This window comes from Haliotis rubra, unplaced genomic scaffold (assembly GCF_003918875.1).
Source record: "Haliotis rubra isolate DU_JTF1 unplaced genomic scaffold, ASM391887v1 Scf274, whole genome shotgun sequence".
Classification (NCBI taxonomy): domain Eukaryota; kingdom Metazoa; phylum Mollusca; class Gastropoda; order Lepetellida; family Haliotidae; genus Haliotis; species Haliotis rubra.
In genome coordinates this window covers 52431-64869 of record NW_025766825.1, presented here as the reverse complement: position 1 = coordinate 64869, position 12439 = coordinate 52431, and the positions used below count along the sequence as shown (strand labels likewise).

At 40.0% G+C, this 12439-nt stretch overlaps 1 protein-coding gene across 1 annotated transcript; it reads right to left on the bottom strand.

Annotated features, from left to right (window-relative positions):
• Positions 1–3381: 3381 nt before the first annotated feature.
• LOC124280806 (putative ankyrin repeat protein RF_0381) lies at positions 3382–5558 on the bottom strand. Its single transcript, XM_046716787.1, has 2 exons — positions 4238–5558; positions 3382–4148 (listed from the first exon to the last, which is right to left on the bottom strand). The coding sequence occupies exons 1-2, from the start codon at positions 5556–5558 to the stop codon at positions 3382–3384; spliced, it is 2088 nt and encodes a 695-aa protein (XP_046572743.1).
• Between the last annotated feature and the right edge of the window lie 6881 nt (positions 5559–12439).

Sequence of the window (12439 nt, the reverse complement as noted above, 5' to 3'; positions counted from 1 at the left end):
GAGGTGTGAGCATTGCGTTTGCTTCTACTGTGAATATTGAGCTGTCATCTGGCAATCTAGATGATATTGTTCTGGATCCAATGACAGTGGCACAAACCACTGCGCCACCATCCTTGGATCCATCTGTAAAGAAGGATTTGTAAGTATTATATTTAATTTTTAATTGATTAAATCTTGTTTATATTGTAATTCATTAGTTTCTGATTTTTTTAAGTGTTGTCGGTGTTAGGTCAACTCTTGGCCTCACTAATTGCCAAGGAGGAGAAGAAAGAAAGCGAGAAGGAGATATATTTTCGAGCTCAATGCCAGCAGCGAAAAGGAAAGGTTTACATGTATTCCGAGAGGTGGAATTAGTGAAGATTTTTTTAATCATATAGGGGATTAAAAACACATGTGTATGCAGGGTTGCACTCATTTGCTTTGTAGTTTTGTAACATACTGAAAAGATAGTTTGATACGGCGTTGTTTTAAAGAAGGTTCGTACCGTACTACGCTTTAACGTCAAGACTGTCAATAGGAGACGTTCTGAAGGATCCAAGACAAAGTCTAAGACCTTGATGGTGGATAGAATAAAGTATTTTGAGGCTGCTTTTACAAGTTCCACCATATACAATGGAACCGTAATCAAGTTTTGATCGGATGAATGATCTGTAAAATACCATTAATACATAGCCTTGTGTATTCACACCACCATTTACTATTTTTTAATCACAACTGATCCTGATTATTTTACCGCGACAAGAAATATCATCCAGATGGCATAGCTGTTGATGGACCCAATGTGACAGACAAAATACGCCGACACCCTGATTGATCATTATCGCAAGGCGAATGGCAAACTGGCACACACACAGAGAGGTGTCTTTTGATTTTATCCATTTCAATGTTAATGTCAATAACGGGTATGGCCTCTCCGTGACTGAATGACAGCTTTGCATCGACGGTTCATGCTGTCAATAAGAACCCGGATGCTCGCCATTGGAACGTTATTCCATTCCTCGACCATGGCATTTCCGACTTCTTCTTGCGTCCTGGATTGTGCCTGACGTCCAGAAATGGCGACCTGCAGCGTGTTATACACATGTTCAATAGGGTTTAGGTCCAGCGAGCGCACGGGTCATTCAATACGGGCAATTGTTTTCTCTTCCAGATTCTGGTCCTCCACCCAAGCACAATCATAGTTTCACATCGCTATTATTGGTTTATATTACAAGGGGGTATGCACATCAAATGAAACACCGAGAACGACAAGGGTTGTTATAAGTTAATGCTCTTCACGTACCGCACGTGCATTTGTTTCACTGTTATAACTACTGCGCTTACCCTATTGTAATACAAACCAATAATAGTGATTTGAATCTATGATCGTTTGTTAAACAACTTTTATCCGAAGTTGCATCCTTTTGTGGGTTGGTGTAATTAGACAGAGAATTGTTACGTTGCACCCAGATGTGGGGGGTTGTCATTGGATAGAGAGTGGCGCGTTGCAGCCAGATATGGATGTTTATAATTAGACAGAGAATTGTGACGTTCCACCCAGATGTGCGTGTTTGTAATTGGACAGAGAATTGTGGCGTTGCACCCAGATGTGGATGTTTGTAATTGGACAGAGAATTGTGGCGTTGCACCCAGATGTGGGTGTTTGTAATTGAACAGAGAATTGTGGCATTGAACCCAGATGTTAATGTTTGTAATTGGACAGAGAATTGTGGCGTTGCACCCATATGTGGATGTTTGTAATTAGACAGAGAATTGTGGCGTTCCACCCAGATGTGGGTGTTTGTCATTGGATAGAGAGTGGTGGCGTTGCACCCAGATGTGGATGTTTGTAATTAGACAGAGAATTGTGACGTTCCACCCAGATGTGGGTGTTTGTAATTGGACAGAGAATTGTGGCGTTGCACCCAGATGTTGATGTTTGTAATTGGACAGAGAGTGCTGGCATTGACCCAGATGTGGATGTTTGTAATTGGACAGAGAACATTGGCGTTGCACACATATGTGGATGTTTGTAATTGGACAGAGAGTGGTGGTGTTGCACCCGGATGTGGATGTTTGTAATTGGACAGAGAATTGTGACGTTGCACCCAGATGTGCGTGTTTGTAATTGGACAGAGAATTGTGGCGTTGCACACATATGTGGATGTTTGTAATTGTGGATGTTTGTAATTGGACAGACAGTGGTGGCGTTGCACCCATATGTGGATGTTTGTAATTGGACAGAGAGTGGTGGTGTTGCACCAAGATGTGGATGTTTGTAATTGGACAGAGAGTGGTGGCGTTGCACCCATATGTGGATGTTTGTAATTGGACAGAGAATTGTGGCGTTGCACCCAGATGTTGATGTTTGTAATTGGACAGAGAGTGCTGACATTGCACCCAGATGTTAATGTTTGTAATTGGACAGAGAACTGTGGCGTTGCACACATATGTGGATGTTTGTAATTGGACAGAGAGTGGTGGTGTTGCACCCAGATGTGGATGTTTGTAATTGGACAGAGAATTGTGACGTTGCACCCAGATGTGCGTGTTTGTAATTGGACAGAGAATTGTGGCGTTGCACACATATGTGGATGTTTGTAATTGGACAGACAGTGGTGGCGTTGCACCCATATGTGGATGTTTGTAATTGGACAGAGAGTGGTGGTGTTGCACCAAGATGTGAATGTTTGTAATTGGACAGAGAGTGGTGGCGTGGCACCCAGATGTGGATGTTTGTAATTAGACAGAGAATTGTGACGTTCCACCTAGATGTGAATGTTTGTAATTGGACAGAGAGTGGTGGTGTTGCACCCAGATGTTGATGTTTGTAATTGGACAGAGAATTGTGGCGTTGCACCCAGATGTGGATGTTTGTAATTGGACAGAGAATTGTGACGTTGCACCCATATGTGGATGTTTGTAATTGGACAGTGAGTGGTGGCGTTGCACCCATATGTGGGTGTTTGTAATTGGACAGAGAGTGGTGGCGTGGCACCCAGATGTGGGTGTTTGTACGAAGATCGCCATTCTGAACCTTTTCCGTGCAGGATTACTTAGTCATCATTTGGTACTTTTTTGTACGAACATTCAAGTAGTGATCATACCAGGTGATTGCAAAAGGTGGGTGTGTCCTTCCCCAACGCTCGCACACATCACAAACACAAACAAAGGCAAGCAGGGGTTCACTGATAGAAACATAGATCAAGATACATTAATGGATTACAACTTCTTTATTCTTTGTAATAAAGTTTCAACGTTTTGAGTATATAATGTGTGACCACATGACCGTAAACCAAGATTGATACATGTCCATATTAGTACTGATTAAACTATACAATATTATTTTAAAAAAGTAGACTTTGACGAATTTTATCTATATCCCACATTTAAAGTATATATTTACTTCAAGCCAAAACCTTGTGATAACAGAAAAATATATACGGATTTACGATTGTTTTCTTTTGCTATTTCGGTTGCATTCAATCCATGACTATTTTCAGCTTTAATATCCACAATCCTATTTTCAAGGATATGTTTAACAAGATCGACATTTTCTCCTTTAACAGCCAAATGAAGGATATTGTTGCCATCATCATCTACAAGAAGCATATCGGCTCCCTGCTTCATAAGTAGCTCAAACACGCCTCTGTTTCCACGTGCTGCTGCGATCAGGACTGGTGTCCTGTCCAAATATCCTCTACTATCGATGTCTACAATGTTATTGGACAGGAGGTACTTCACTATGTCCACGGTCTCTTCACAGGCCAAATGGAGGATGGAGTTGCCATCGTCATCTATTAGCGTCAGATCAGCACCGTTCTTCACAAGTACATCAAACACTTCCTTGTAACCACAACATGCTGCAGTCATCACTGGTGTCCTGTACCGCACACCTCTTTTGTTGATGTTCCGCACAATGCTCTTCTTTTTCAAGACATGATTCACTAAATCCACTTGTCCAACTAGACTGAGCTTATGAAGAATGTTCTCACCGCTATCATCCACTACTGACAGATCAGCTCCTTTACTCTCCAGCAATTCAATTATATCTCCGTATCCGTAATCTGCTGCCAATAACACTGGTGTCATACCCTCGCTGTCTCTGTCATTGATGTTCACAGCATTCTCTGTGAGGATATATTTCACTATTTCGCTATGTCCTTTTTCTACAGGCCATATGTAGTATGTTCTGTTTATCATCATTCACTAATGACAGATTGGCTCCTTTTCTAACAATGAAGTCAAATATTTCTACCTGTCCCCCCCTCTGCTGCTAACATAACTGCTGTCATCCCGTGGATGTTTCTACTGTCGATCTCTACAAAATCATTTGTGAGGACATATTTCACTGTATCCATATGTTTGCTCTGTAAAGCAACATGGAGAATATTGTCCTTATCCTCAGTGAGAAAGGTCAGATCAGCTCCTTCACTTACAAGCAATTTCAACACTTCTATATGGCCCGCATGGGCTGCTTCCATTGCTGGGGACGATCCATCATCTGATCGACTGTTGATTTTCACGATATTCTGGGCAAGGACATACTTAACTAGCTCCATATTTCCTCCCTGGCAGGTCCTGTGAAGAATATTGTTTCTATGTTTATCCGCGTGTGACAAATCAGCTCCATTTTGCAGAAGAAAGTCGAACATGTCCTTTCGTCCCTCAGAGGCTGCTAACATTACGGGTGTCATTCCCTCTTTCCCAATATCATTGACATCCATACTGAAGTTCGTGAGAGTGGATTTAATTATTTCCATATTTCCCCCTTTACACGCAATATGAAGGATGCTGTTCTGGTTACTGTCCCTGATTAACAAATCAGCATTTTCCCTTACAAGCACGTTAAATACGTCTATATGACCCTTAGATGCAGCCATCATCACTGGCGTGAACATGTCTTCTCCTCTTAGGTTAATAGTAACACTATTCTGTTTGAGCATATATGTTACTATGTCCACATTTCCTCCCTCACAAGCTGCGTGAAGAATACTGTCACCTTCTTCGTCCACCAGAGACAGATCAGCTCCTTCTTTCACTATCAAGTCGAATACATCTTTATGTCCTTTGATGGCTGCTTTCATTGCTGGCGTCCAGTCGTTTTCTCCCAAGCTGTTGATGTTCACAGTGTTCCGCGTAAGAATGTGTTTCACGATATCCAAATTTCCTCCTTCGCAGGCCATATGAAGTATAGTATTTCTATCACCATCCACGAGGGATAGATCAGCTCCTTTTGTCACAAGTAGGTCAAACACATGCTTATGTCCCTTGACTGCTGCTTTCATGGCTGGCGTCCTGTCTTGCCCTCCAAGGCTGTTGATGTCCACAGTGTCCTGCACAAGGACAGTCTCTATTATATCAAGGTTTCCTCCCTCACAGGCAAGATGTAGAATCGTATTGCTCTCAGCATCGACAAGAGACAGATCAGCACCTTTTCTTACAAGGAAGTCGAACACATGTTTGTGTGCTTTCTCTGCTGCAATCATCACCGGTGTCTTTCTCTGTAGACCTCTGACATTGATTTCCACACGACCATCAAATATGATGCATTTGACTCGGTTTATGTCTCCATCCATACAGGCACCAACGAGTTTGGTGTTTAAATGGATCAGGTATTGTTGGTTGGTAATCTTTCCTGTGAGAATATATATAAATGTGTTAAGACATTTTAAGATTCAAATGGTTTTATTAGTAAATTGGACATGTATTGTCTACTATCAAATGATTTTCAGCCTCTGTTGTAAACAAGTATGCTTACATCAAGAAACCAAACAATAAAGTGATTAGGGACGTTTGGCAACATTTTACGTGCGTCAAATGCTATAAAGAGTTGCTCCTGTTTATCTTATTGCTAACACTTGTCATAATATATGTTTAAATTCCTTCACTGTTTGCATCAGGTGGATGGATAGTCGAAGTGATGACGTATTCTCTTCCCATGTCATTTCACTCATTCCTGAAGCGACCGCCTCCGTGGTGTAGTGGTTAGAGCGTCCGCCCAGAGTGCGGAAGGTCGCGGGTTCGATCCCCGACCGCGTCTAGCAAAAGATGTTAAAATATGGTACTTGTTGGTCCCTGCCTGGCGCTCGGCATTAATGGGTACAACAAGGACTGGTCTGCTCGGAGTATAATGTGTCTGAGTTGGGTATTCACTCTTCACTGCAGCATGGTATCTCAGTGGGCTAGCACTATGAAACCAGCTGAAGTCTCGGCTAGTACAAGCAGCCGCACATACACATACACACGCATGCACGTCGTCATATGAGCGAAATATTCTCAAGCACGACGTTAAGCACGACGTTAAACCCAATTCCACCACCACCACCACCATTCCTGAAGCGAAACACAGGTCTGTCTAGCATATATTCCAGTATTAATACAAAAGGGACAGACACAGTAATTTACGGATAAACTCAAACCAGTAGGTCACATCTTCCTGGTGTTTTTTCCGCTCTCACTACATCAGACTAGAATTTGCCAGTCAGGTAGGAAATGAACGAGTTAAGTGCCTCTGCATTGAGTGAACCAAACAGTAATTTACACATAAACTGAAACCATAAGGTCAGATGTTCCTGTGTGTTTTTCACGCTCCCACGATATCAGGCTAGAATCTAGCAGTCAGATAGAAATTAGACGAGTTCAGTGCCGTTCAAACAATTCCAATTAGATCCTTCAGTACAATGAGTGAGTGAGTTAAAATTTATGTTCACATCGGCAATATTTCAGCCATATCGTGATGAGAACAATTAATTTTATACATAGTAAGTAATTGTAAATTGTAAAAACCTGTCAACGAAGGACAGTAAAATAACTAGATTATCACAGATTCGAATTTAAAACTAGTAATTAAACCTAAAACAGTTTAACTATCCTTCAGTACAGAAAGGACCTTGTCCTGATTTGTAGTATCAAAGGTTTCGTTCAGATCTGTCAGTGCAGGGGTTAGAATTGATCTTCAGCAACCCATACTTCTAGAAAGAGGCGACTAACGAGATCGGGTATTCAGACTCGCTGACGTGGTCGACACATGTCATTGTATCCCAATTGCATAGATCGATGCTCATGATGTTGATTACTGGATTGTCTGGTCCAGAATCGATTATTTACCTACCCCCGCCATATAGCTACAATATTTCAACAACCAAACCAAACCAAACCCTTCAATTGTGATGTGCTGAAACTGTAGAACTAGTAGCTGATCACAGATTTAATACTATTTGAAGAACATTGAAAATATTGAATAACAAACAAATGGCAATACTGAAAATAGGCCAACTTAGAGTAGGTCTAGTATTACATACGTTCTTGGAGGAGCGTAATTCATAAATTACCTTTGACACATACATCTCTTCCAGAACGGGTTTGCAGGCATCTCCTATCTTGACATGTCTCAGATGAACAGGGGCCAGCTTGAATCTGAAGACAAACGTAATAGAGGGCATAATAGACGGTATGATACTGACGACTTCTTTCGTTTGGCACGACAGAACATCAAATCTACTTACACTTGTGTTTGGCTTTGGTATGAAAGTTATATGTCCACATTCTTCTCTATAGTCCAGTCTCAGTTTCAGCACGTGACACATGAGGCTGACCACATCATACCCGATGCTCCAACAGTAGCCTCTGGCTGCACATTTGAGACTGCACATGTTCACACCTAGCATTGTGAAGTGTTCTTCCTCGTGAACGTCTATGATGACGTTTTTTATATTGCAATATTTCCCCAGAGCAACAGTATTCACTGAGGACAATAGAATGTACACTCGCATCAAGTACATGATCCCTGTGCTATATGATATAATGTATAGTTCATCAATTACACTTGATCATGAAACCATCAAAGGAGACCTGTGCTTTTTACTGGAATGGCTGTCGTTTTACACCGATTTTTTTATATCTTAAATGATCTAAATTTTTTATCAATCTCATGTATCCATTTATCATGAAGTTTAAATGAACCTTTATCTTGCAACTGATAATATCAAAATATATTCGATACTTATCGGTTGTACTAATGATATATTTATGTGTGACTTGTCTTCAACTCACATATTGCCATGGACAGTCGGTCTATCTGCCAATGATTGCCATCTCCTTTATGGTATCTTTTAAGTGCTTCTTTTTTATGTTGCCCGTGAGCAAGCAAGTGCATTTTGCCTTCTTTGATGGGCATTTTAGAAGTTGAGTTGATGAAGAATGATGACAATTTTATGAATATACAACTTCTTTTATTGTGAAAGGCGATGTTTCGACATAGATTCTAATGTCGTTGTCAAGCAAGTTGTCATTCTTCAAGTGAGTTATGTTGGTTTAAGAGAATTTATTATGTCATCTCGTAAGTTACAAAGAAAATATGTGAACATAATGCACAACAAGGGATCTACAAGCCTTATAATTGTTGTTTTTTGTGCACTTCCGAATGGACTGTCATAAGACACAGGTCAGTTGATAGAGTGACAGTGTGTGTACAGGTTGTAAGCTGGTTGAGAGTGCATATGGAATGAGAGTGGAGTATGGGAATGTAATGAGGGCCAGATAGTGGCATTTGCCTAAGAGCCAAAATTCACGACGCTATAAGGACAATTGGGGTAGAGTAGTGGTTAAAGCGTTCGCTTGTCAAGCTGAACGCCCGGGTTTCCGATATAGATACAATGTGTGAGGCCCATTTGTGGAGTTCCCCGCTGGAATAGTGCTCAAGGAAACTGAAATATTGCGTGCCTAATTTCACAACTATGACTCCTAAATTTGTTCAAGAAGTTCAAATCTGATTGTCTGGACAGCATCACTGAAAACCAATCGTATTGCTCTTATGCAGGCGTTTCTTAAAAAATAACAGTCCTCCTATTCCAGTTATGCGTATAACTAGGTATAACTAGGTATAACAGTCAGAAGGCTGACAGGTTGGTCGAACAGCTGTATAATGGAAGCAGTTCTGAAAGTTATTTTTGCGGATTCAAAATGTCAAAGGATCATATGTTTATTTAAGTACCTATGGATGATGTTACTTCAGGTTCAAATACACCATTTACATATGATGTCCTTAAGCTGGCAACTTTCAGAGCTCACAACACTGAGCGGATAATTTATATTATGAGCATATCCTGATTCTTCTTTTGCGAGCTTTTGGAAATGTGAACTCAGTCTGAATCTACCAATCGCTCGGATGAATGATGGAGAATGTACACCTGTACCAAAGCCAAGAAAAGTCCCCCTCACTACTAGCATTGTATCAGTCAAGTGGAGAATTAGATATGGGTCATTTAACTGCTGTACAACATCACATTGAATTTGTGGATGGAACTCCTTTTCAAAAGAGGCATTGACGTATTCCTCTATTCAAGTTTCAGGAGGTTAAAGATCCTCTTAAACAGATGCTAGCCTGTGGAGCTATACGTAGATTCTATAGTCCTGGGCCCAGTTCGTCAAAGCGATCGTAACCTTAACACTATACTTTGACACAGACTTACGCCAGTCGTAGCGCTACAATCGCTTTGTGGAACGGGGCCCTGGGCCTCCAGTGTAGTCCTTTCTAGAAAGACGAATGGAAAAATTAAAATGTGCGTGCACTTTAAAAAGGTTAACAAATCCGCTGTAAACGGCAGTTTTGTTTTACCTAAGACAGAGGAAATTTTACATTATCTAGCTGGCAGTAAGTTTTACATTAAATCAGACCTAAAATCTGGATATCATCAGGTTGAACTTGCAGAAGAACTTGAGGAGTGCACCACATCAAGCACTGAACACTTTGGGCACTATTTACTCCTTTTCAAATTATACATTGGGCAAACAACCAAAAAGTGAATAACATCTTCAACCACATTATCATTTCAATTCTTACAGAAACACAAACATTTATCTATACCAATGGTTGTTTGAATAGGTAGCTCGTCTAATCTAAGCAAACATAAATATCTCCTAAACTCCCAATTTCTAATATTCATGATATAATATTCTATATCAAAACACGATGTTAACTGGAGATAATATTTGAACCTATCAGATGTACTTATGTTATTAAAAATTACCTGTATATTACATTCACGTATGCGTTGCTTAAAAAGCACTAAAAACATATCCCCATTACCCCTATCCTGAAACAACCACACATCACCAATTCCGAAACTGAAAAGTAATTGCCTTACACCACTTGCCCATGTTGTCCTGCCAGATTCATCGAGTTGTTTCATTAAAAGATAACACTGCCTCGGATACCTACTATTATCCATCCTCAAAAGTTTGCACCAATACTTAACACATTTAACATGATAATCTATATACAATTGATGTCTACCACAATCCGCCAAAACAGCATTACTAGAATAATATTTCCTAACCCCTAGAACAAACTTACAGAAATTAGTATAAATGATTCTAGCCCTGGATATCAATCCCCAAACCTCGGCACCATACTATAACACAGGTTTACTTTTAATGTCAAACAATTTACATGAAATATTAGCTGGCAATCCTGGGAACTTAAAAAGTAACTTTTTGATGAAAAATAGAGCTTTATTACCTTTAATAGCTAACGTATCTACACACTTTGACCAACCGCATCTGTGGTGTAGTGGTTAGAGCGTCCGCACGGAGTGCAGAAGGTCGCGGGTTGGAACGCGTCATACCAAAAGACGTTAAAATATGGTACTTGTTGGTCCCTGCCTGGCGCGCGGCATTAATGGATGAATCAAGGACTGGTCGGCTCGGAGTCAGTATAATGTGTCTGAGTTGGGTATTCATGCTTAACTGCGGCATGGTATCTCAGTGGGCTAGCACTATAAAACCAGCTTCAGTCTGGGCTAGTACTAGCAGCCGCACATACACATACACACGCATGCACGTCGTCATATGAGCGAAATATTCTCAAGCACGACGTTCAACCCAATTTCACCTCACCTCACCTCACACTGTGACCATGACAATCCATTTGAGAACAAAATACCCAATTAATCATAATAAGTAGTATCCTTTATCTGAGAGCCACTAAAGAACCATTTTTCATAATGTCTTAATATACCACCATTTCTTAAGACCATGACTTCTGTTTTATCTAAATTAACCTGAATACCCCACTTATTGCAGAAACTCTCAAGAATATCTATCTTCCGCTGCAAACCAGTGACACTATCATCAACTAAACACAAGTCATCCGCATATAATAACAACACTATTTCCATAAACCCTTGACCGACTGATATACCTCTTAGAGTAGAGATTATATCATGCTCTGAAGTTACATACATACATACATACTAACATTTGTATAGCGCCGATATCCAGCTCAGCTCAGCTGCTCAAAGGCGCTTTGTTTTTCCCTCGTTCACTGGATGTCAATCTCAACGGCACATCGTATTGTCAATCTCAACTCCCTGGGGAGCATACAAGTTCTAACATAAACATGGAAAATAACAATGACTAATAATACACCCTTGAGGAACACCACTTAATGAATCAAAGAACTCTGACACTGAAGTATTAGACACTTTAACTGCACACTGAATTTTACAATACATATTCTTTATAAGAACTAATATACGACCATGAACCCCATGCTTCATCATAGAATACCAAAGAAACCCTGCTAATAGAATCAAAAGCCTCTTTTTGAAATGTACAAAAATACAATGAAAACTTCCTCCCTTTTTAAATACTCAGCCATTATAGATATTTTTGAACCAAACATTGTGAAGTAAAGATATTATGAACAGTACAGTAACCACGTCTAAATCCAGCCTGTGCTTCTGGGATCTTCTCATACAAATCAGCAAACTGAGCTAATCTACTATTCAAAACCGCAGTCAAACATTTTCCTATTGTGTCTATCAAAGATATACCTCTATAATTATTAACATCGTTCATACTTCCCTTCTGATGTAAAGGTATAATAAAACTTTCAGCCCAAAATAGAAGGACACATGCCCGTGCGCATGATACAATTGGAACTAAAGTACTACAACATTTCATGATTATGTAAGGTAGTAGACCATCTTGGCCAGGTGCAGTCCACATTTCAGTCTGTTTATAGCAGTATTTACTTCACTTTCTGATATATCAGAGTTCAAAATGTCAAAGTTTCATCTTGACAGTAGTTACAGTTCTCCTCTGTGTGATTGGATTCACATAGAGTTGCAGATTCCAGGTTGTCAGCGTCCACTTGAACGTCCACTAGATTAAGGATGTGTTTAAAGTATTCAGTCCATTCCCCGGCGGGAATGTTATCACTATTTATCTGATCCTGTGTCTGACTTAAATTTGCCACTATTACTGGTAAATACAGGATTATTTACACACTTATCTTCATATAAACCTTTTTACTTCTGCACATAATTCTGTATGTATTTCTAACGTGCTGATATTCTTTGGGTGTTTCCTTATTCCCCGTTATTCTAAAAGAATCCAGTGTCTGAAACTTTAACGAAATACACTCATCGTCATACCATTTTTCATTATTTGCAAA

What these genes read in the sequence shown, in the direction of transcription:
- LOC124280806 (XM_046716787.1), bottom strand. Translation starts at nt 5,558, where the DNA reads ATGGATGGAGACATAAACCGAGTCAAATGCATCATATTTGATGGTCGT. An exon ending in AGCAGCAGAGGGGGGGACAG is followed by an intron (nt 4,149 to 4,237) that starts GTAGAAATATTT and finishes TATGGCCTGTAG; the next exon opens with AAAAAGGACATAGCGAAATA.